General features: G+C 38.8%; 3 protein-coding genes across 6 annotated transcripts in view; 1 reads left to right on the forward strand and 2 right to left on the reverse strand.

Annotated features, from left to right (window-relative positions):
* LOC117822098 (TOX high mobility group box family member 2-like) overlaps nucleotides 1-6,701 on the reverse strand; it is a 124,531-nt gene extending 117,830 nt beyond the window's left edge. Inside the window, exons 1-3 of one of the 2 annotated variants that reach the window (XR_004633125.1) lie at nucleotides 6,602-6,684; nucleotides 4,299-4,363; nucleotides 729-1,229 (exon numbers count right to left, since the gene is read on the reverse strand). Coding sequence is in view for 1 of the 2 variants with exons in the window: in XM_034696737.1 (XP_034552628.1) it covers nucleotides 4,299-4,307 (9 nt within the window). In the remaining variant the exon portion in view is untranslated. Of the gene's footprint in view, nucleotides 1-728; nucleotides 1,230-4,298; nucleotides 4,364-6,601 lie in introns of those variants that run through there. The other variant, XM_034696737.1, reaches the window with a different exon arrangement.
* Nucleotides 6,702-8,538: 1,837 nt separating this feature from the next.
* Nucleotides 8,539-10,096, forward strand: wfdc2 (WAP four-disulfide core domain 2). Of its 3 annotated transcripts, none has more exons than XM_034696078.1 (4): nucleotides 8,539-8,674; nucleotides 8,842-8,985; nucleotides 9,144-9,281; nucleotides 9,366-10,096. In XM_034696078.1, the coding sequence occupies exons 1-4, from the start codon at nucleotides 8,578-8,580 to the stop codon at nucleotides 9,497-9,499; spliced, it is 513 nt and encodes a 170-aa protein (XP_034551969.1). In that variant the 5' UTR covers nucleotides 8,539-8,577; the 3' UTR covers nucleotides 9,500-10,096. The 3 variants fall into 3 exon arrangements, with proteins under 3 accessions (XP_034551969.1, XP_034551971.1, XP_034551970.1); XM_034696079.1 differs by having other exon boundaries at nucleotides 8,561-8,674; nucleotides 8,845-8,985; XM_034696080.1 differs by lacking the exon at nucleotides 8,842-8,985 and having other exon boundaries at nucleotides 8,544-8,674.
* A 686-nt stretch (nucleotides 10,097-10,782) lies between these two features.
* Nucleotides 10,783-21,684, reverse strand: pigt (phosphatidylinositol glycan anchor biosynthesis, class T). Its single transcript, XM_034696567.1, has 11 exons — nucleotides 21,224-21,684; nucleotides 19,719-19,896; nucleotides 19,323-19,450; nucleotides 19,048-19,148; nucleotides 18,207-18,381; nucleotides 17,976-18,073; nucleotides 16,662-16,818; nucleotides 16,035-16,235; nucleotides 13,986-14,151; nucleotides 12,245-12,328; nucleotides 10,783-12,148 (listed from the first exon to the last, which is right to left on the reverse strand). The coding sequence occupies exons 1-11, from the start codon at nucleotides 21,627-21,629 to the stop codon at nucleotides 11,899-11,901; spliced, it is 1,944 nt and encodes a 647-aa protein (XP_034552458.1). The 5' UTR covers nucleotides 21,630-21,684; the 3' UTR covers nucleotides 10,783-11,898.
* Between the last annotated feature and the right edge of the window lie 282 nt (nucleotides 21,685-21,966).

A 21,966-nucleotide genomic window follows, 5' to 3' on the forward strand; every position in this document is an offset into this window, starting at 1 on the left:
ACTTAGAGGAAAGGGATGCAGCCTCTATCTCAGATCCTTTTTTTGTGATTCAGATGAGACACCCCCAACCCGACCCAGTCGCCCCTCACATGCCCCCATAGAACCTGAGAGTCATTTGAGACATTTTTTGGTGCCTGAGGCTGAAATGAGACAAAATCTGATTCAGTCCCATGAATATAACTAAGAGCAGAACATTACGCTGGAGATAATATAGCAATTGGGTTTAGCATGAAGAGGTCAACGGCAGGTTAATGCACTATGTAATACATGATTGACTATTAAAGCTCGGGGGAGGAGGGGCGTTGTGGTCAAGGGGTTGTGTTGAGACTTGTTTTGGGTCAGATTGGAAAAATGAGAGGGAGGAAGAGAATTATGGCCATTTGTCGTGTTTGTCATATGACTTTGGCTGAAAAGATTTCTGCACTGAGCTATAATTCATCCCCAAGAGTAGAGCTGATGTTTTGCTTTTGTAATAACGCTGTTATCTAACCTCCTCAAAAGAATAGTATGCTTTTTGACTTTAAGGTGTCACAAAAGAGGCCAATTTTTAAATTTAAAATAATCAGTAAAGCTAAGAAAATGTTCTGTCAGTTATTCATACATGCACCTCTTCTTTTTCTGTCGTGTCAGTCATATTTCCCCTCTTTAGTCCCGAATCATTTCACTATTCCTTGTATTTGTCCTACATCTCCAAGAATATCTATAGCGCAATAAAAAGGAGGCAGTGAAAATGGACAGATTTTCTTTTTTATGAACTCTCTAAGCATTTCTCACGGTTCATATTATCATCATACCTGCAACAACTCTCACTTTCAGTCACACTGAGCCATCTTTTTTTCTCAACTCATTCACATGTCCAACATTCACGGCCGGCAGTGAAACTGATAGCATCTACATCATTTCAAGGACATACAATAACAGCCACTAGCTGAGCCTTGTTACATGAATACATAGAGGAAAGGTTTCCAGCAACATTATTCCATGATTGAATTCCCAAGGACAAGAGGAAAAGGAAAAAAAATGGAAAATGGGGAAATGGAAAGCGAAAGGAGGGGAAGGAGCAGGTACAAGGTGTGTGTATATGGTTTGGTGGACCAAGAATACAACATAAAATATGAAAAGAAAAAATGCCAAATTAAGGACATAGTAGCCTTGTTTATGTGCTCATGTTTTTGGAGCATAAATTAGAACATGAACAGACGTGCTGGTAGGTGTCAGGAGGTCAGACTCTGTATGAAAATAAATCAGAATAAAAACATGGATCAGATCTTTAAAAGCTCACAGCTGAGACCTCATTGGCTGCTGAGCTGGCTGTAAGCAATACAGTGGGATATGTAAATTGCATGGCCTTATACCTCTCCTGGGGGTAAAATTACTCCTCCATGCACCCTGTATAATAACCCCCTGGATTTGAGAGTTTGGGGGATAGCTGTCAATCAAATCAAAGCCAGACAGAATATATTTACATAGTTACCCTACATCACAACATCTGAGGAACACTGACGGGAGTATTTCACAAGGGTCAAATTTGGACCCTGAAAATGTTCTATACTTATCTTACCAAACCTAATATATGTCTATTGTTAAGTTATTATTTTTGATGGCTATAAAAAAATATATGTTTCATTAGAGAAATCATTTTACTCAGGGAACATCATACAAATATGGGGAAGAATTTCTTAAAAAGGCCCAGGCTTCTGAAATTATCTAGAGGAGACCCCCACCTAGAGGTTATGCATGGTACTGCACATGACTTGCTGATCTTGCACCGGCCTCCACATTATGGACCAACAGCATAAAAGGCTGACCACAGTAACAATCATTCATATAAAGCTGTTAAATTACAATGTTACAATGTCATTTAGCAGACGCTTTTATCCAAAGCAACGTACATACGAGAACAAGAACAACACAAGCAAAGATCTAGACAAGAGGATTCCCTATACATGTTTGAGTTTTTGTTTCCTGCAATCATTCTTATCAGTCGATCACTGTGTCTCTTAACACAGACTACTGACAGAAGAACTGAGTCACCCCATATCTAAGTATTCCATTTTTTCTGCTCTGATATAGTTGAACTGCAGAACTTTTTAAAAGGAAAATATTCTGCAGCTACATGCCTCATAAATTTAACATAGGCAAGGCAAGGCAACTTTATTTGTATAGCGCATTTCAAAAACGAGGGCAACTCAATGTGCTTTACATTAAAACATTAAAAGCATTGGAAACAATCAGACAAGCATTAAATAACAATTAAAATGACAAATATAATGAAACAGAAAAGAAAAGAAAAATTAGAAATATGTGAAAAATAAAATTAAGATTTGCATTTAAAGTGAGTTAAAATAAGCTAAGATAGGAAGGCAGTTGGAAATAAAAAAGGTCTTAGTCTTTGATTTAAAAGAGGTGAGAGTTGGAGCGGATCTGCAGCTTTCAGGGAGTGTGTTCCAGATATGTGGTGCATAGTTACTAAACGCTGCTTCACCGTGTTTCGTTCTGACTCTCGCGAGCAGAAAGCAGACCAGTACCTGATGACCTCAGAGGTCCAGATAGTTCATACAGTAGTAGCAGATCAGCAATGTATTTTGGGCCTAAACCATTCAGTGCTTTATAAACCATCAGCAGGATTTTAAAGTCTATTCTCTGACAGACAGGAAGCCAGTGTAGAGATCTAAGAACTGGAGTGATGTGATCTACTTTTTTGGTCCTTGTTAGGACTCAAGCAGCAGTATTCTGTATGAGCTGCAACATATGCAGCTAAACCAGGGCGATGCCTTCTTATGTTTGAAGCACATTTAAACAAGGAGGATAGGATCAGCATTAAACGTTTTTTTTTTTTTTTAAATAAAGCAAGTTTAAAAAGTGATTACATTTAACTTATGCAGCTTAGATGAATTTCTGTGTACTATATACTATATTACATTGGACGAAATACACAACATGGGTAAACAACTGAGTTGACCATAGCTTTATATACAGTGGCTGTTAAATGTTATAAGTTCACCAAAATTCAAAAGATAAATGCTAAATGAAGCTTCATATGTGTGAATCTGTTCAAGGGTTACAGGTTACTAAAGCTCATAGGGCCCCGCTGGGTTCACATTAAAATCCTACATTTTGGACCTGTTATTGATTGATTAGCTTAAATAATGGCAGACCTCTGAAATCTATGCAGGAAATAGGAGGCATTAATGATTTTATCTTTCTCTTACACAGACATAAAACTCTTATTTGAATTTGATTGAGATGATAAAATGCTGATAACATTTAAATGATGAGACTGCAAGGTTTTGAATCTATTAAAACATCAAAAGTTGTTTGACTGTAGTCTGCCTGTCTGTTTGTGTCTGTGCAACTCTTCAATCAAGCTGAGCCATTTCTGTCACCATCTTCTCCTTGCTACTAAACACCAAACACTCTTCTCATAATATTAGATACATTACCAATAGTATGAATGACAAATTACAAAAAGAGCTGAAGCTAAATGAACTGGTCTCATTGGGTTACTTCAAGGTGATGTTGAAGACGCATCAGGCTGTAAGTGGTGCCCTGCTTGACATGGAGAAACATTTGCTGTTTTATTTTGTTATGTCATGTATTTGAATGTTTTATAGACATTAACTTTGTAATATATTTGTATGTATGGCTTCTCTTTGTCTGTCAAAAGCTTTGTAAACTGTGCTACTATTCATCTTGGACAGGACACTCTTGAAAAAGAGAAATCTCATTGAGTTTTTTTTCCCTGGTTAAATAAAGATTAAATCAATAAAAAATGCCATGTAATCCAAGATTAGGCTTTCCAAAATATACAAAGTGGGGTAAAATAGATACCTTTCCATTTCAGAAATCCATTTTATACATTTTCAGATTATTTTCAATGCACTTATTTATATGTCACTTTTTTGTACTTAGAGGAGCACTAAAAGAAAGCACCGATAACAATCTACAGCAGGTCTCATCAGGATTATTGTTCCTGTTACAAAGAATAATCCACAGACCTCATGAACAGTTGCACTACTTTTACTAAAATGAAAAAAAAAATCAGGGTTACGAAATGTGTTTTGGCGACCCTCTTTCACATCATCCTGCAGGCTTTACCTGTATTTTTTAAAGCTGACATGTTGTGTTTCAGGCCATGGCACAGCACAGTGGACTGACCACCTTATCAGGATCAGGAGACTGAATCAGATACACAGTCCAGTCTGAGGGAGCACAGCCAGGCTCATCTGAAATCTAACACCTCAGGCTGCAAGAACAGAAACTAATATGTAATTGTGCAGACTATCTCATTAACTTACCTTTATCATGGCTTATCAGTGCGGTGTTGATTTCCATGCTCTTCAGGATAACAGTCCGATTCTATCTGCAGGGGATGGGAGACTTATGAATGAGAAGCAATAAGCAGTCACATGAACTTCTATATGTAACAGTCGAATATGAGAGCAAAGACTGATAAAGGTGGTTAGGTGCAAATTTGACTGGACTGTAAGGCACAGAAAACCACTGAAGTGAAAGAAATGGAAAAAAAATGAGAATAAAAGGGAATAATGAGGTTAGCGTGGAGGATGAAAGAGTGCAAGGATAAAAGAAAAGAGAGTTTAAAACAGCTGAACTTCCAGGAACAAAAACAGTAAGCCTTTAAAGCTGATTTATAAAAGAAATGTAAACAGCTTATGGAAGTCTCTGCTAAGCTAAAGTCATATAATGGGAGAGCAGTTCTCTTTTGTAAGTGTGTAACCATCTCTATCCTTTCAAAATAGAAAGCTGTGCTGACTGAACTTGGAGGCAGCTATCGCCTAACGCACATGAACAAAAATCAGTGTGTAAAAACCTGCTGTGACAAGTTTTTAAAAAAAAGTGTGGCTTGTTCTTGATTTTCATGTAAAAGGGCTGAATAAATGCATTTATATCAGGACAGAAAGCAACAAAGTATACATCACAATCAAACCTGACAGCTGTAGCCTGTCTCTGTTTGAGAACATAATGTGTTCCAACACTGCAATCAGGGCTCGGATGTCTGAGTTTAAAGACCACAGTTAAAAGCAGTTACACCCTGACTATGTATTATTATTATTAATATAATCTATTTATCTATTCATTAAGTATATATGATTTAAGTGTGACTTAAAACAGGTCTAAACCACTTCACATTTAACTAACATCTAACATGTTATTCCTGGTCTTGCCAGTAGATGGGAGCACACAGTCAGACTGAGAACACTACATGCTGGGGAGGACTGCTGGAAAAGAAAGAACACAATGATTCCCTTTTGTCGACTTAATAACAGTCTAAGACAGGGGTATCAAACATGCGGCCGTGGGCCAAAACCGGCTCGCCAGAGGTTCCAATCCAGCCTGCGCAACGACTTTGCAAAGTCAAAAAATTACAGAGAAGACAAAAGTAACTACTATTTCAAATTTGTCCTCTGGGGGTCACATACAATCATAGTGCTGACGGAGCTCCGGGACTTTTTTTCTCAAAGTGAGAAAATGGATGACTTGCTGTTTGCATAATCCGATTGAGATTCATAAAGACTTTTTAGAGCACTATAAGATGATCCACTAACTACTAACACTATGGCACTACACCGCTGCATACAACACTGCCCAGCAAGCAAACTGTTAATGCTGGAGCTGAGGGGTCCAAAATAATCAACTTTACCTTCTACATTATTATAATCTATCTGTTATTTTGCAGTAAACATTAAACTCTGTGTCAGGTGAATAAGTAACCTGTGTGTTTAATGTGATAGCAGCAGGTTTCAGGGCTTAAAGAGTAAAATATTCAGCCCCACTAAGACTCATCATGGCGAGAAATACAACAGCTGTTTTAGTAGAAAGATAGTTCATTAAATGTGAACATTTTCAGAATGTACTTGTACTTTTTTGCACTAAAACAAAGGGGAAAATTTAGAGTTGTCTTTATTTATAGGTTATTATGTTATGATTTGACTGGTCCGGCCCACTTCAGTTGGGCTGTATGTGGCCCCTGAACTGAAATGAGTTTGACGCCCCTGGTCTAAGAGAACAATTTGTACTGTAACTGTACATTTAAATCAAGTAAGAGTGACATCAGGACATCTTGAATAATTCTGAAAGAAAACTACTGGCAAAACTGAGGAAATGAAATGCAACATTATAATTATTAACGGCTTAAACTAATATAATCATAGCGTTTTGACCATAATTTACCAGTGTGCTACCTTAAATAACTCTGTAAAATTTTACTATTTAGACCAGAACCCTTAAAAGTGGGGCTAACATGTTGACTTGAGGTAGGATAAGTTTGCAAAAGACCTGTGAGGAGTCACTGATAATGCAAAGGAAAAAAATAAAATGGAATGAATGAATGTCTATGGATTATGTGATGGCTGGAGCCACACAGTGGTAATGTCTTCCCAGCCACACTCTCACCTCAGTTTTTCCAACATTAATTTCAACACCTGCTTATAATTTGCAGTCAAACACGCAATTGGTTCAATTTAGTAGTTTATTTTGCTTGTATTTAGTCTTACGTTGTTTAAATCAAGCACATCTTAACACTGTAAGATTCTAAACACATTTCTGGTATGTTAATCATTGCTTCTTTTCTCTGAGTTACCTGGCTGTGGGGGAATGGCACTTCCTTGTTTGAGTAAAAGGTGTGGCCAAGGGTGGGAAGGACTTTTATGATGAAGCCAGCTGAGTGGAGCAGACCATGGGCTCTGATGTCACGGGGGGAGCAGTATTTGAATTCAGTTTAAATAAGTGTCCATTTTGTTTACCCCTTAAGTTAAACTTGGTTTGGCTCAACCACTATATGTGTTCCTTTTTTGTCTCATTGTGTCAGGTCTATTTGTTTAGATCACACCTTACATTTTGTTATGTTAAATTGAGTTAGGTTAAGTTGACCCCATTTATAGGCTGAGTTCTTATAATTCTGGTTTGTGAATTTGGTTTGCATAATTTGGGTAAAATAAAAACCCACTTTTCTTTAAAATTTCCACCTGTGTCTTGTGCCTTACTGCTTGGTCCCTAACAGCTTACTAAAGCAAAAGCAACACCATCAGAGACCATTATTTTTAACCCTGAAACAATTGCTGTGAGGTCGGATATGTTTCATCCAAAGGAGCCATTTTCATACTGCCAGTTAAAGGCACAATATTTACACCCCTGTAATGTCTCACTTTAATACATCTGTCACAGAGGTGTAATGGTGGCACAAAGTAATCGCACCGCTGTGCCGGCATCAGAAGTAGTTACAGAGGTGTTACAAAGAACGATGCCAGTGGATCAGGCAGGGACAGTGTGGTGTGTTTGTAAATGTCTAATTGTGTATATTAAGCTCCTGCTGTGTGTTTACCTCTTGTGCTTCCGCAACATGGTAACATAATGTGGGGACACAAATGTTACGCTGTTGAAGGATTAATGTGAATTTACAAAGGCGTGATGATAATGGAGCTTTGTTACAGCGCAGGTGTGGACTCACTATATGAAAAGGACTAGTGATGAATAGCATGCCTCAGAAAATGCCTTTTTTTTTTCATTTTCCACAACAAAGACTCTTGATGGGTGATACATTTAACAGTTCAAAGAGAGCAGGATGAGATTTCTTGTTAAATCTCCGTGAGGGGACTGAAGTTTATAAGCTACTGATGTCTCTTACCTACAAGAGAAAACAAGATCCCTGCATAAAGACTAACTATATGGTTACTTTTAGTGTTTTGCAAAGATTGTCATTGAATCATGTATTGCTACTGTTAAAATGAAGATGGGTGGGACATTATTTGGTTTATAACACAACTCACTCATGCAAAGAATAAAACTAGAAAGACATAGCAGCTGTTTCTTTGTCCACAGGGGCGCCTAACTCAATTTAAATTGAAAGTTCCTTAGAGGGGCTTTAAAGACACTATTTACGCATGTACAAGACAGAATCTGCTCAGAGATAAAAGGTCCAAATGGGGCTCAAAAGTCAACACAAACACTAAAAACGCCTCACAGGCTTAAGCTTTGGAATTCATTTTTGGTTAAGTTGAAATACAGGCTATTGTTTTAGCATAAATATCATACTGAAAAATGCAAACATACTCTAATACGTAAAAATTATTATTTATTGAGGGGCAGCTTTGGCTCAGTTTTAGTTGGTTATCCCTTAATTAGAAGGTTTGGGGTTCAATCTGAGCTACAGACACATACTTTCTTTGGGCAAGACACTGAACCCCATGTTATGAAAGCAATACATTAATACTGTCTGTTTTCTGCTATAGCATCGTTTGTCATCAAGGTATGAATTGGTGAGTGAGACAAGTAGTGTAAAAGTAGTAGTAGTAGTGACTAGAAAAATGCAATGTAAATACAAGTCTATTTACCATTTAATAAACCAAAATAAAAAACATTCTTTTCATTACTGCTCAAACAAATTTAATTTGGAGCAGCAGATTTAAGAGAATAAAAAACTCAGTGAAAACCCTGAGAGATGGGAATAAAACCCTACTGGCACCAGGACCCAGCGTCTAACAGAGCTGCTCAGCCTGCAGGTTGTGTACTCAAATATTTGTCCAAACAGGAGAACATTCTTGTCTGCTAGAAGTTAACATGGAGAAACATTGCTCTGCGGCTTGTGCACTGATTTTAACACTGTGTGCTCTTGTGCACACTGTTTTTGCTGCAGAAGCTGATGGCAATTTAACAGGTATGTTTGTTTTGATCAGATGGTTATATTTAATATGTAATCTGTTGGTTTACACTTCACTTATATATATTTAAAAAATGCAAGTTTGGCAACCACGCATTTTCTTAATGTTACCACAGCTGATTTAGCTTTTCTTCTGCTCCACTGTATTTCTCTCCCTCTTCCAGTAGTTCTCCCAAAACCGGGCCATTGTCCTCGTGTCCTTAATGTTGTCCCATCACATAAAGGCTGTACATGTGATGAAGACTGTCCTGCAGACCACAAATGCTGTGTCTTTGACTGTGGAGCTGTCTGTGTCCCCCCTGCTTTCAGTATGGGCCATAATGTTGAACTTTTACCTAAGTGTGCTGCTTATAAATCTTTAGCTGAATCCTCGTAGAAGCTGAACTGACTCTTATGGACTCTCTGTAAAGCTCTGGTGTATTCTATTTGATCCCATCTTGAATGCATTTACTATTTTCCCCCTCAGCCAAGCCTGGAGTGTGTCCTCGCAGACAGTGGGGTGCTGGGATGTGTGCGGAGTTCTGCTCCAATGACAGCGACTGTCCCAATGAAGAGAAGTGCTGCCACAATGGTTGTGGACATGAGTGCACTGCACCGTATACAGGTTAGACCAAAATACCTGACTCTGCGGAGAACCTTGATGTGTGTGAGTTTTCATGAATGCATGTTTTTGTCTTTGGTTTTCCAGTGAAGCGGGGTCGCTGTGCTGCACCCCAGGGGACTCCCATGTGCGCAGAGTACTGCTATCATGATGGTCAGTGTCCAGGAGAGCAGAAGTGCTGCAAGACAACCTGCGGCCATGCCTGCAGCGAGCCATGCTGATTGGCAAGGGAGCAACAATGTTTGGATTCTTCATTATGCAACTACATAGAAAATGTGTTGAGCAAAGAGAACTTTTTTTTTTCTAGATTCATACTTTGGTACATTTCAGCATTAGTTTGCACAACAATGTATTACTCTGAGGAAGACAGTCAATTGTAAGTCTTAGTATTGTTAAGGAGACACACCATATATTGCACTTTAAGCACAGAAATCTGCATATTCTTGTACATTTTTTGTTTGTTTCAGTATTCTATTACACATTTTGAAAAGCAACAACTGTAGAATAACTTGATCATGTGTTGCTGTGAGGGTCAGAAATGTTTTGGTAGGTTTCCATTTGTAGTCTTCAAAAGACAGGAGGAAGTTGTGGTTGAATTCCAATGTGATGAAAACTTGCAAGTTAAATTCTTTTGATATCTTTAACCTCTGTGATGAAAACAGTATCCCTGCACAAGAAGTATAATGCTGTTTGAGTGTAGTATACACAGATAAAAAAAATACGTACTGTACTTTTGTTTGCTTGCATAGTTTTAACTTACGAAGCAATTTGTGTTTCCTTGTATTTCAACCAATAAACACATTTCTAGAACCTTGAAATGTGACGTGTCTTTAGCACCTTGTTAGTTTTAGAGCTGGAGTTTCTCAGGTCTCTTGGGGTTTTTTAGGCGTTAGCTAGACTGTAAAAACAAATGAAATATGCCAAGAATGGAAAGTGCCTACTGGCAGAAAACATGATTATTTGAAGAAGACAAGAACATCTCGTACCAAAAGATTCCAACACTAACAAAAAACACCTAACACATCTTCAAATGCAGGTTTAAAGATGTGATTTTAACAGTGTGGCCAACAAGCATATTTGCCCAGCTAATCTCAAACATGTGTATGGAAAAGTGCTGTTTAAGCTGTGACAAGTCACCTATTATTGCATCCTTGGAATACAGAGCCTGAAGGCAGAGCTCTGCTCTCAGGCTGTGTGTGTGTCTACTTGCTTAGAGAGATAACAGTTTGTAGCTGACCGGAGATCCACATCACTTATGTGGAATGCTGCTATTTCCTTTGTTATTATTCCATGCTGTTGCCAAACGTGCAGGGGTGAGAATCGCTGACTGGCCAAATACAGAGACACGTCTGTGTTTGTTCTTAGTGAGTCTGCCAGAAAAAAGGGGCCAAGTTTGTTTACACAAAAATGTGGGCACTCAGTGGGAAGTAACAGCTCCAGCTCCAGTGCAGCTTGAAAAGGTGAAACTTTTTCAACGGCTATTATTTTGAATAAAATGAAGAAGACATGTTTATCAGTTTATTGGAAAAGCAATAAAGAACATTAAAGATTTGACACCCCCACACTCACACATACAGAACGGCTTCAAACTTTGGGACAGGCACCCTCAACAGAGGATAGTTCCTCTTTTGCATGATAGTATCTCATCTGTAATTCACTATAATCTAGACCCAAACTGCATTGAGCTGAACCATGAGAAACCAAAGGCAATTACCCAGGAGGAGCCCAGCAGACAATCACATTTAACATTCCAGCATGCAACCAAACCAATAACCAATGAGTGCAAAATAAATGATCGGATCAAGATGTTTCTGATAAGTTATGTTATTATTAATAGACATATTCATACTATAAACAACGTTTTCTAAATTATCATTTAGGTTCCTTTATAGTGTTTGTGTGGCCACTGTTGTCTTGTATATTGGAACACCAAAATATTCAGGACCTCTCAAATAAAGAGAAAAAAATATCAGGATGTCCTGAAGTTAGACGGTGATACTTTGTCCGCCTGTGGATACAGGTGATGAGAAAATTTAAGCAACTGACTTCAATAAATAAGGTTAAAAAAATGTTAATGTGTTTCACAGGGAACACAGTATGGTAAGAGGTTCATGATTCTTCATTTTGTATCTGAACTCTGAAGCTGTATAATGAAGTGTAAGGCCATCAGTGTTATATTTGTAGAAACATATACTTTCCATTGTTTACACACAATGCATTGCGGCTGTGTTCAAATGTAGTGCAGTTGTGGCCTCAGTGCCCACAAATCACAAACAATCAAATGGAAACATTTGGAAGCAGTTAGCACAGCGGTGCACTGCACAGCTTTGGTTCCTGCAACTTGTTAAACAATAACAAAGCTCTCACTTTTCCATCACAGTAGACAAACATCTACTTTTATGCATCCTCCATAGTCAGCAGGTAGTTATCCTGAATACAGTTATGTGTAAAAGAACAGTCCTCTTCAAAAACAAAACCTTCAAGCTGTCCGTTATACAAACATTCGTACCAGTGCTTGAGACTCAGTTCTTCCCTGAATGTGTCACATGTTTACCAGTGGTTTCACCAAAAGGAAAACTTCCCTTCTAAAATTATAGCAGGCAGGCTGTCCTCTTCAGCCTCAGAGAGGAGGCACACCCCTCATTTTGCGGATGATGTTGGCTATCCGCTTGGCCAGTCCCGGGCTCGGCTCTTCTATCTGGAAACTGCGGGTCAGTAGGTTATAGAGGGAGCCATAGCCCACAGCAACCACAGTGCAGGTCAGGCAGATGACATTATAAGGCATGCTGAAGTCTGGAGTGGGAAGGTTGACCAGAAGAGGCTCGGTGTAGACGCGCACAAAGTAGCTGGACTCTTCTTTGCAGGGGAAGCTGAAAGGAGGTGGAACATTTCACCATTTGACTTCACAGATAAATATGTTTCTCCACATAGGACACATGAATAAGCAGCAATAACGCCATACTTACAAGCTGCTGAATAGTGGGCGGGCCTGAGTGCTGTTTGTATCCATGGCAACAATGCTTGGTACAAGAGAACTAATTACTGAAGACCTAAATGTGGAAGAAACAGATTTGAGTCATTTGAATGTCAAAAAGAAATAAAAGCTCCAAACAATAAACGCCAAGAACAGAACAAAAACCTTTGACAGATTGTGAGATGGGCTCTTACATCAGTTCCTCAGATTCAGTCTTCTGAAGTTCACAGAATGTAATTATTTTCTCATATCTTGTATAATGTATGGGGTTTCAAGTTCAGACTTACTGATGTTATCCTGATCTACCTTTTGTGGAATATGAATAAAACTAGGAAAAATAATCTTGTGAGCGGTATTTAATGAGAATACAAATGTATAAGCTTCTGTTGGTTTGCAGAGGTTTAGAGGAATGGAGCAGAATAAAAAAAACTATAAAAGTATCATTGACTGTGCTCCCAAAAAAAAAAAAAACAACAGGCTGCAGATACAACTTAAATAGTTCCAAGGTCTAATGCAGGCATGTCCAAAGTATGGCCCGGGGGCCAATCGCGGCCCAAGGTCCATTTATTTATGGCCCCAAGCTTCCATCTTATATTGTGCTATTTATAGCACAGAATTTAATCACATTCTGAATCATCTGTACATTTGCAGTTTCTTTCAAGCGCACAGACAAAACTGAAGTCAATCCAGAAACGTCTCAAAAAGCTTCACATGGACTTCTTGTATAAAAGCCAAAACAATGGGAATTTTGCAAGACGGCAATAAAGAAGAAACACAAGAACTCTTAAAGCTGACAGGTTTTCAAATTAATGTTTTTAACATGATGTGAAAATGTTCTTGATGCACACTAAAAGTTCAGAAGACAGAAAATATAACACATGACAAGTTCAAAAGTATGAACTATGAAGCAAAATTTGGTGAATAAAAATTGTTCAGAACGCAGGAAAATAATTATTTTGTTATAAAATGTTGTCTGCTGGTCAGAAAAGTCGTAAAAAACAACATGAAAAAGAAGTGTGATGAAATCCACATCGTGATCCTGCCATAGGAAAAATAATGATACAATATTTTTCCCACATTGCCCGACCCTAATGAAAAACATTTTCCTCCAGAAGAAGATAACGTTTGCTAATGTTTGTGTGGCTTGTGGAGAACTGAGGACTACCTACTTACTGTTTTATTGAGAAAAAAATTAAAGTAATTGTTATTAAAAATAGATATTTCATATATAACTTTTATGATTCCTAAGTCTCTGTAGGAGCCATTGCCCCTCAGGTATTCTGACAACATCAATTGTGGCCCTCTTTGAAAAAGGTTTGGCCACCACTGGTCTAATGTCTTCTTAAATAGTTTTCTCTGAAATCCATTTATCATTTATTCTCATATGTATCTGCCATTTGATCCTGTGGTGTCCTTTCTGTTCAACCAATGTGTACATTGGTAGAAAATATACCTCTGCAAACCAATAATGTTGTGGATGTTAAAAGGAAGTTAGCATTAGGAGTTATGAAGGTTATAAATGTGTCTTTTAACTAATTCTATTCTTTCCACTTTTTCAAATGGTGAAATTTAACAGAAAGCATATTTGTGTATGGTGTTGTTTAGTCTCAGTCTTCAGAGCTTATAAGTGCATCGCATTTTACAAAAAACATAATTTTTTTTTCATTATTTAACTCGTAGTTATAACATGAACCCTTAAAAATCGTAAAACATCTACAGCTCATCAAGCTTACCCAACATAGAAGCCATGGTTGGGATCAGGGGTGTATTCCGTCCACTTGAGCAGAGCCCTCTCGAACTGCACCGTGACCTCAGTGACAGAGTTAGGAGGTAGCTGGACCAGCATCTCCAGCAGGTGTGGCCTCTCGCGGTCCTTAGACGGCTCATAGTGGATGTAGCCTGCAGAAGCAAGAAGGCGTGAGTTAGGAGGACTCAGAAGATCTTATGTTTGTCTGAACTGTAAATGAATGTAATACAATTGAACACTACCACATAAACATGAATTATCAACTTAGATAATGTGTATGAAGTAAGCAAAGACAAAGCACTTTGTTAAGTAGGTGGACAAAACAGTGTCCTGTGTTTAAGCAGTAGCAGGAAATATGACTCATGTTCACCTCCTTCTGGTGAAAAGAAGCATCTGCATGGAAGTGAATGAAACAATGATGTCTGCAGGTATCCTAAATGTATATGTATGTACCTGGCACAATAACTGAGTGTATAGTTAACACATTTTTTTAACCCTACTTAAACAACAAACAAAAACTAATGCAGTTGACAGTATATGTTTATTAGCAGTATACTATTATTCTGTCCCAAAAAACCCTGCAAATCAGCCCGCTATAGTCTTTGTTTGTCTCAACTTGAGATAATTGTAAGGCGATTCATTTTTCATGAAAAAGCTGACGCCTTTGTGGCACTTAAAGTTGTCAGCAGAACATTCTTGAACCGGTTATTTCAGGTGGAAGCAATCCAAGCGTAGACGATGGGCTTGGAAGATACACAAGTAGACAAACCAAGCCAGAAACCTTGGTGTAGTCATAGACTCAGACCTTAGTCTCCACAGCCACATTAAGACAATTATAAAGTCAGCCTACTATGACCTTAAGAACATATCAGGGATTAAAGGACTTGTGTCTCAGCAGGATGAAGAAAAACTTGTCCATGCATTTATCTTTAGCAGACTAGACTACTGTAACGAGGTCTTTGCAGGACTCCCTAAAAAGTCCATCAGACGCCTGCAGCTCATACAGAATGCTGCTGCTCGAGTCCTAACAAGGACCAAAAAAGTAGATCACATCACTCCAGTTCTTAGATCTCTACACTGGCTTCCTGTCTGTCAGAGAATAGACTTTAAAATCCTGCTGATGGTTTATAAAGCACTGAATGGTTTAGGCCCAAAATACATTGCTGATCTGCTGCTACTTTATGAACCACCTCGACCTCTGAGGTCATCAGGTACTGGTCTGCTTTCAGTCCCCTAGAGTCAGAACGAAACACGGTAAAGCAGCGTTTAGTCATTATGCACCACATATCTGGAACACACTCCCTGAAAGCTGTAGGTCCGCTCCAACTCTCACCTCTTTTAAATCAAAGATTAAGACCTTTTTATTTGCCACTGCCTTCCTATCTTAGCTTACTTTAACTCACTTTAAATGCAAATCTTTATTTTATTTTTAACATATTTCTAATTTTCCTTTTCTTTTCTGCTTTATTATATTTGTCATTTTAATTGTGTTCTTTTATGCTTGTCTGATTGTTTCCAATGCTTTTAATGTTTTAATGTAAAGCACATTGAGTTGCCCTCGTGTTTGGAATGCGCTATACAAATAAAGTTGCCTTGCCTTGCCTAGACTTTCTCCTTTTAATACGTTTGACAGAATTTAGGGGCGGGTGATGATTATTTGGTGGCAGGCAAAATAAGATCTGTCATCTCCCGGCTCCATTCCACACATGGAATGTGATCAAATTCTTAATTGTTTTCTTCTTTTTATGGAAAATGTGTGCATTGCCATGACTGGAACAAGTAAATTTGATTCAAGTCAATTCTCCTGTTAACAGATTATAGGAAGGACAGGAATTACCGAAGTTTCCACTACTTTACTTGTCTCATTTCACTGATCTGATGTCTCAAAAAATAACCATTCATGAGTGTCTTTCAGCATTTATCATTAATCAGCCTACTATTCCAGCATTTGACTCATTTGTAGTTTGCATTTTTCAGACCCTGATTGCACTTTGGTTGGCTCACAGGTCTTTCTCCTCCCTCTAAAGTGACTCACTGGGCTTGTTGTCCTTTCCTTTGCTGGTGACCGTGAGGGTGTGGATGTAGAGTCGAAGGTACCAAGGCACAGAGTCCAGCAGCAGCACAGGGAAAGACCTGTAGGGGTGGTTGTTGTACATGAGTGTGTGAATCTCTCCAGTCTGCAGCCCATAACCGGCCACATAACGCTCTGCATGGAGCAGGGGACGCAGCATGTCACCTGCAGAGAGCCAAAACAAGAGGAGGAGGTTTAATAATCATTCATGTGGGAAACGTTGCAGCAGAGACATGAAAGATTAAATTAATGTGCAAATGAGGACACCAGTCAGTCTCTACTTTGTTGAAAACATCCAGTATTTTAAATGTTTCACCCTAACTGTCTTACCTTGTTGCATAAAACACTGATCTGGGATAAAATACAGTTTTATTTGGTCTTTTGGATTAAAAATATTTTATGAAACAACTGCACATGCTGCAATCTCATAACAACTTCATAAGCTCCTTTTTTTCTGCCTAAAAAAGGGTTGCATAGGAACAGGCTGCAGATTAATGACTACTGATTATTGATCATTGTTGTCTATTTTATACATGTCAAATTTAACCTTGTACACAAAACTGTGTGTCATACTCTGCTCGTCTCACTCACCCTCGCTGGATTTCCATCGGATCAGCAGGTTGAGGGAGCGCACGGTGCCAAAGGTGATTTGTTGGGTCAGATCATAGACAGAAAATGTGCGTCTGTCTCCGAGCACCACTGCTTGGCTCAGCAGGGGAGTGGCTGGGGTCACCTCGAACTGCTCCCCCTGCAAACAACATCAAATCTCTGTCAGCCAAATGCTGCCATACAGTTCTACACTTACTGTTTAATGATCACATCTTAGAGAATACATTCATAACCTGCTGTATCTTAATGAACATTTTAAGTATCCATAAGATGGAGGAGGGCACGAGCTTATTTATCTATTACATGAGTCATATCCATTATGTTTTGGTAACTGAAATTGATGGAAGCACTGAGGTCTTGTACTTTTTATACTTCTTCTTTTAAGATACGAAAATAAGCCTATTTAACTCTTAAAACTATTTTTTTATGTGTATTGTCAAGATAGGTTGAAGTCACACTCCGAGCCTGGGTTGGAAAGAAGGCATAGGCGTCATGCAAGGAATGAACCTACTGTAGAGGCCTGAATATGAGAGAAACAGAGGTTTCCTTAGCCTTTAAAAATGAACTTATCCATTGGACTTAAATCCAAGTCACTACATTTTTGTCCTAGCAACCATTCTGCTCTCCAGCTATTCTGCTGGATACCATGTCAAAGTAAACAGGATAGTCATCTGAATGGAGAAATATAGGCGTGTCCCCTTGCTTCCAGCTTAAACAGTCCTCAATTGATTTTTCCCTCATCTGATGGCCCCCAGTGGGGGCTGATGATCAGACCTTTTAAACAGGGAGCTGGACCCGTACCTCCTGTACAGGGTAACTCAGGTTATAACAGTATCAAAGTCTGCATGACATGGTGATGGTTGCAGCTGAAAGAGCTAAACAGCTAAAACAGTCCAACAAATTATATGAATAAATTAAAGCAGCATGTTTAATATGTTGAATGGAATACACTAAAGTGTGTGTGGTCCATGTTCACATCCCACTCCCTTTGTATGTGAAGATGCTGATTCAGAAAAAACTGGGTTTGAATAATTTGTTACTGATTTGATAACCAATGTAGTAAACTAGTAAAGCCAGATAACAAAAACATAGCCTGGATATGTGAACTTGTTGAACAAAGCAGGTGTAGTCATCCGTTGTTGTGGATAATGGCAACAAACCTCTAGAGGGAACCTTAAAGTGTCTCAACTTTTTCACTACTCTAATAGTTTGTTAAATGTATACACTTTAGCTTTTTGTGAACACTTCATGTAAGGAGGCATTTAAAGGGGATGTCAAATTGAATGAGAATCAAACCTCAGGATTGTCTGTGACGTCAATGTAGATTTTACTGGAGGAGGCTAGTGGACAAGCTTCTGTCAGAGTCCTCGAGAACATCTTAAACAGTGACCACTCTGAAAAAACAAAGAGCTCAAGTTAGACAGGACTTGAGCAATGTCAACTCTTATTATTATTATACTACCAACGGAGCTCAAAACTCTGAACTTTGATCTTGGAAAAATGCAGGGAGAATTTGCTTTTACATACCACGTTTGCCCTGTGAAGAGGTGTGCAGGTCAAAGACCACATTAAGTGTCTGTCTCAGCTCCCAGGATGTGGTTTTGCACTGCCAGTCCTGGCACACAGGTCTGATGTGCACTGCCTGTGAATGGAAACTGCTGTGGAAGAGTTTCTCTGATTTCAACAGAACTGCGAGACCAGCCTGCAAATGTAAGAAAGAAAAAACAGAGTTAGCTGCAGGCATTATGACCCAGCGGCAACCTCCGGTCTCAAACTATGAATCCCATGCGGAAGTGTTATAAACTGCAATTCATTGAGAATCCGCTTGAGGCTGGCTGCAGAAACACCGGAAACCACATAGATACCAATTCAAAAAAGACGATCTTTGCAGCATTAATAAACATGTTTACAGCCTGGTTCAAAAAACGGCTTGGCTCTACGTAGCTAATTTCTCTATCAGCACACACTGTACGGGGGGGTAACAGGTCAGAAGATATTAAGATTATGAGTTTTTGCACAAATAAGAACATGACTGACTTGACTCCCAGTAGGGAACACAAAGCTATTGGCTAGGAGGCTCAAGCTCCACCTCTTTACGTCACACTCTGCCTGGTTGAGTTCCGCATTTCCAATATGGCTGCCACCAACGATTGGCTTCAAAACGGCGCTCAGGAACAGATGGGTGATGTCATGGATACTACGTCCATATTTTATACAGTCTATGATTGTGACATTTGAACAGCAAATTTTCCAAAACATGTCAAAACACTCCCTCTCCTATAGGAGGGTGGGGACTAGAATCAGTATTTGCGTCATGTGATAGCATCAGATAGTGCACAGATGGGAGTTCACACTCATAGCAACTAACCTTGGATCCACATGGCAAGAGTTTCTTCCAGGGTGTCAAATTCTCAGTGCAAACAATCTCTCGTGGGAGGGTGGCATAGCGAAGGAAGCGGTGGTCCGTGACTGTAATTCACACACAAAGACAAATATCAGTCACGTAGTGCAAAGGATACTATTCTGTCTTCAAGCTGCAGCATCATACTACATCAAATCACAACATTATCTTCTACACAGGCTCATGACTTGACTAAAGAGTTCTAAAGAATGCACACAGAGGTGGAAGAAACCTCTCTGTACCATTTCCTATTCCCAGAGGTTTGAAGGAGGCACTGGGCTGGACAGTGTTGGTGGAGTCTATGAAGTTCAGTGAAGCACAGAAGATCCCAGACAAAACATTTGTCAGCTCCTTCCATGTTCCGTCCACACTAAAAAGAGCAGAAAATGGCATGTGAATGAAGTCAAAGAAAATACCTACAATACAGTAAAGCATGTTAAAAATGCCGCTATTTCTGCAAGATTGACACAAAACACCACTACTAATATCTCATATGCAAAGTTTAAACTTTGTATTATTAATAAGGCATAATTGTTTGACATCAACTTGTTGTATACGTTTGGTTCCATAATTCACAAATACATACAGAATATTTACTAAACCTTCTGGCTCTAAAGCAACAAGAGGGCTGGACTCACTCTGTCACAGAGTCCTGGAACCAAACCCAGAGCTCAGCCCCAGGAGGAGATGGTAGGAAAGGCTGTCCCCATTGCATGGTCCTCCAGTAGCCTTGTGTGAAGGAGATGTGCAGCTCTCGCACTGAGAACTTAGAGATGACCTGGCCCAGAGACTTTGGAAATAGCCGGTAGTGGGACACTGAAAAACACAACATTTCACAGTTAAAGGTTAGGATACTGTGTATGTCTCTGTACACTGTTTAAATATTTGTTATGAATGAACATACCACTTTTTGTGAAATGGCACACTGTGCTGAGATAAGTTAATTAACACAACAATTATCAGAAGTTATTATTACTAAGCAACATTATTACTAATGCAAAACAACTGATTTCAACTATTTACAGCCACAACAATACACAATGATTACTTTACCAAATAGCAAGAGTATGAGCTAGAACGAAGGCGTGTACTATTTCCAGTGGTGGACAGTAACAAAGTACATTTACTTAAGTACTGTACTTATACAGTACAGTATAAGTACAGCATTACACTATTATAGTTTTTGAGTATCTGTACTTTACTTGAGTATTGTTTTGGGGGGGTACTTATTACTTTTACTCCACTACATTTGAAAAACAAACACCATACTTTTTACTCCACTACATTTCTCTCAGTGATCTAGTTATTCACTACTTATGCCTTGTAGTCAGCTGATGAATTTTCTATTCTGAAATCAGATCCCAAAGACCGTAAACTGTTCGTGTGCTTGTGTTTGGTTTGTCTAAATGGTGTAGCTGTACCTCGGTTGAACGTAGAGCAAATGCAAACATTATTCAGATCAGTTCGTTCATTCATTTAGTGGTGGTAATGACTACTGTGGCCGAGAAGGATGATGATGATTCTCTACCTAAGCACCACAGCCATATTTTAAGCCCATGTTTGAGGTTTTTGAAATAAAGAATGATTTGTAATGTTGTAAATCTCTATGTAAATATAAATATTGAAATATCTGTTCAAACTTCATCAATGACTACAAAAAATATCCATCTAACTTGAGAAAGCATGTGGAGGTCTGTAGCTAACACACTGCTTTTATTCCAGATGAACATTTTAAACTTGTCTGTGCTTGTAGTAACTTAGTTTGTATTTAGTGTTAAACTTTTTAGATATGAAATAATGTTTTCTAGATAAACAGAACATAGCAGAATGTACTTCTATGTTTTCTTGACTGCACTCGTGCTTTGTGAAAATACAGTTAGAGATATCTTAAAAAGTACTTTGAATACTTAAGTATTTTTAAAAGAAAGTACTCCAGTACTTTAACTCAAGTGATAATAATGTGACAGAACAACTTTCACTTGTATTGGAGTAATGTTTGACCAGGAGGATCTATACTTTTACTTCAGTAATGAAGCTGTGTACTTTCTCCACCAATGCCTATTAACAAAGGTAAACTAAACCTTTTATGATGCATCAGATTCAGAATATTGGTCATTTTAATCATAGCTAACAGCTAGCTTACCTTTGTTTCCACTCATGAAATCCATCTCCAAAAGTGTGCGGAACTGGAAGCTGGCATAGATATCTCCTGAATGTAATGGTCTGATGACCAGCTCCTCCTGAAAGTCATCTTTGGGCTGTGATTCAGGGGAGGGCACCACTGATTCGGTCGCAGGAGAGTCCTGCTGCTCGTCTGCGGCATCATCCGGAGTCGCCTCTTCTACCTCAGTAGCCTCCCACTGCTGTTCCTCCACCGCAGGCTGCTGCTGGACCGTTTCTTCGGCTGTTTCGGTGTCGGTTTCAACAACAGTGGCATGGTGCTCAATTGTAAGCTTCGGTTCTTGACTATCTGCTACAATACACACCAAAATACTCAAGTAACAAAGAACAGCCAGCCAAGCCGAAAAGCTGCACCTGTGAGCTGCCATTTTTCGATAGTGGTTCACTTCCGCATTGACGCGTCATACACAGAACCAGCCAATGGGCTGCTTCCAAATGTATTTCTGTGGCAATGACGTGAATCTGCTTTGTTAACATGTTTTCACTTTTATATTTTCCAGAAATATACCGGCATGGAACTATAATTATCTTTATGAAAATAAATAACTACAAAATAATGATGCATCAATACATTTTGGAGGGCACGTATTAAACCCAAAAGCAGCAATAAATAAATAAATAATAAAAGCCATTCATTTCTCTGAATTTGGGCTAACCCTTCTTTTTGCAATGAGTCTGCCGCGCATTTGACATAAATATATTGAA

The sequence above is a fragment of the Notolabrus celidotus genome, chromosome 11 (assembly GCF_009762535.1).
Source record: "Notolabrus celidotus isolate fNotCel1 chromosome 11, fNotCel1.pri, whole genome shotgun sequence".
Classification (NCBI taxonomy): Eukaryota; Metazoa; Chordata; class Actinopteri; order Labriformes; family Labridae; genus Notolabrus; species Notolabrus celidotus.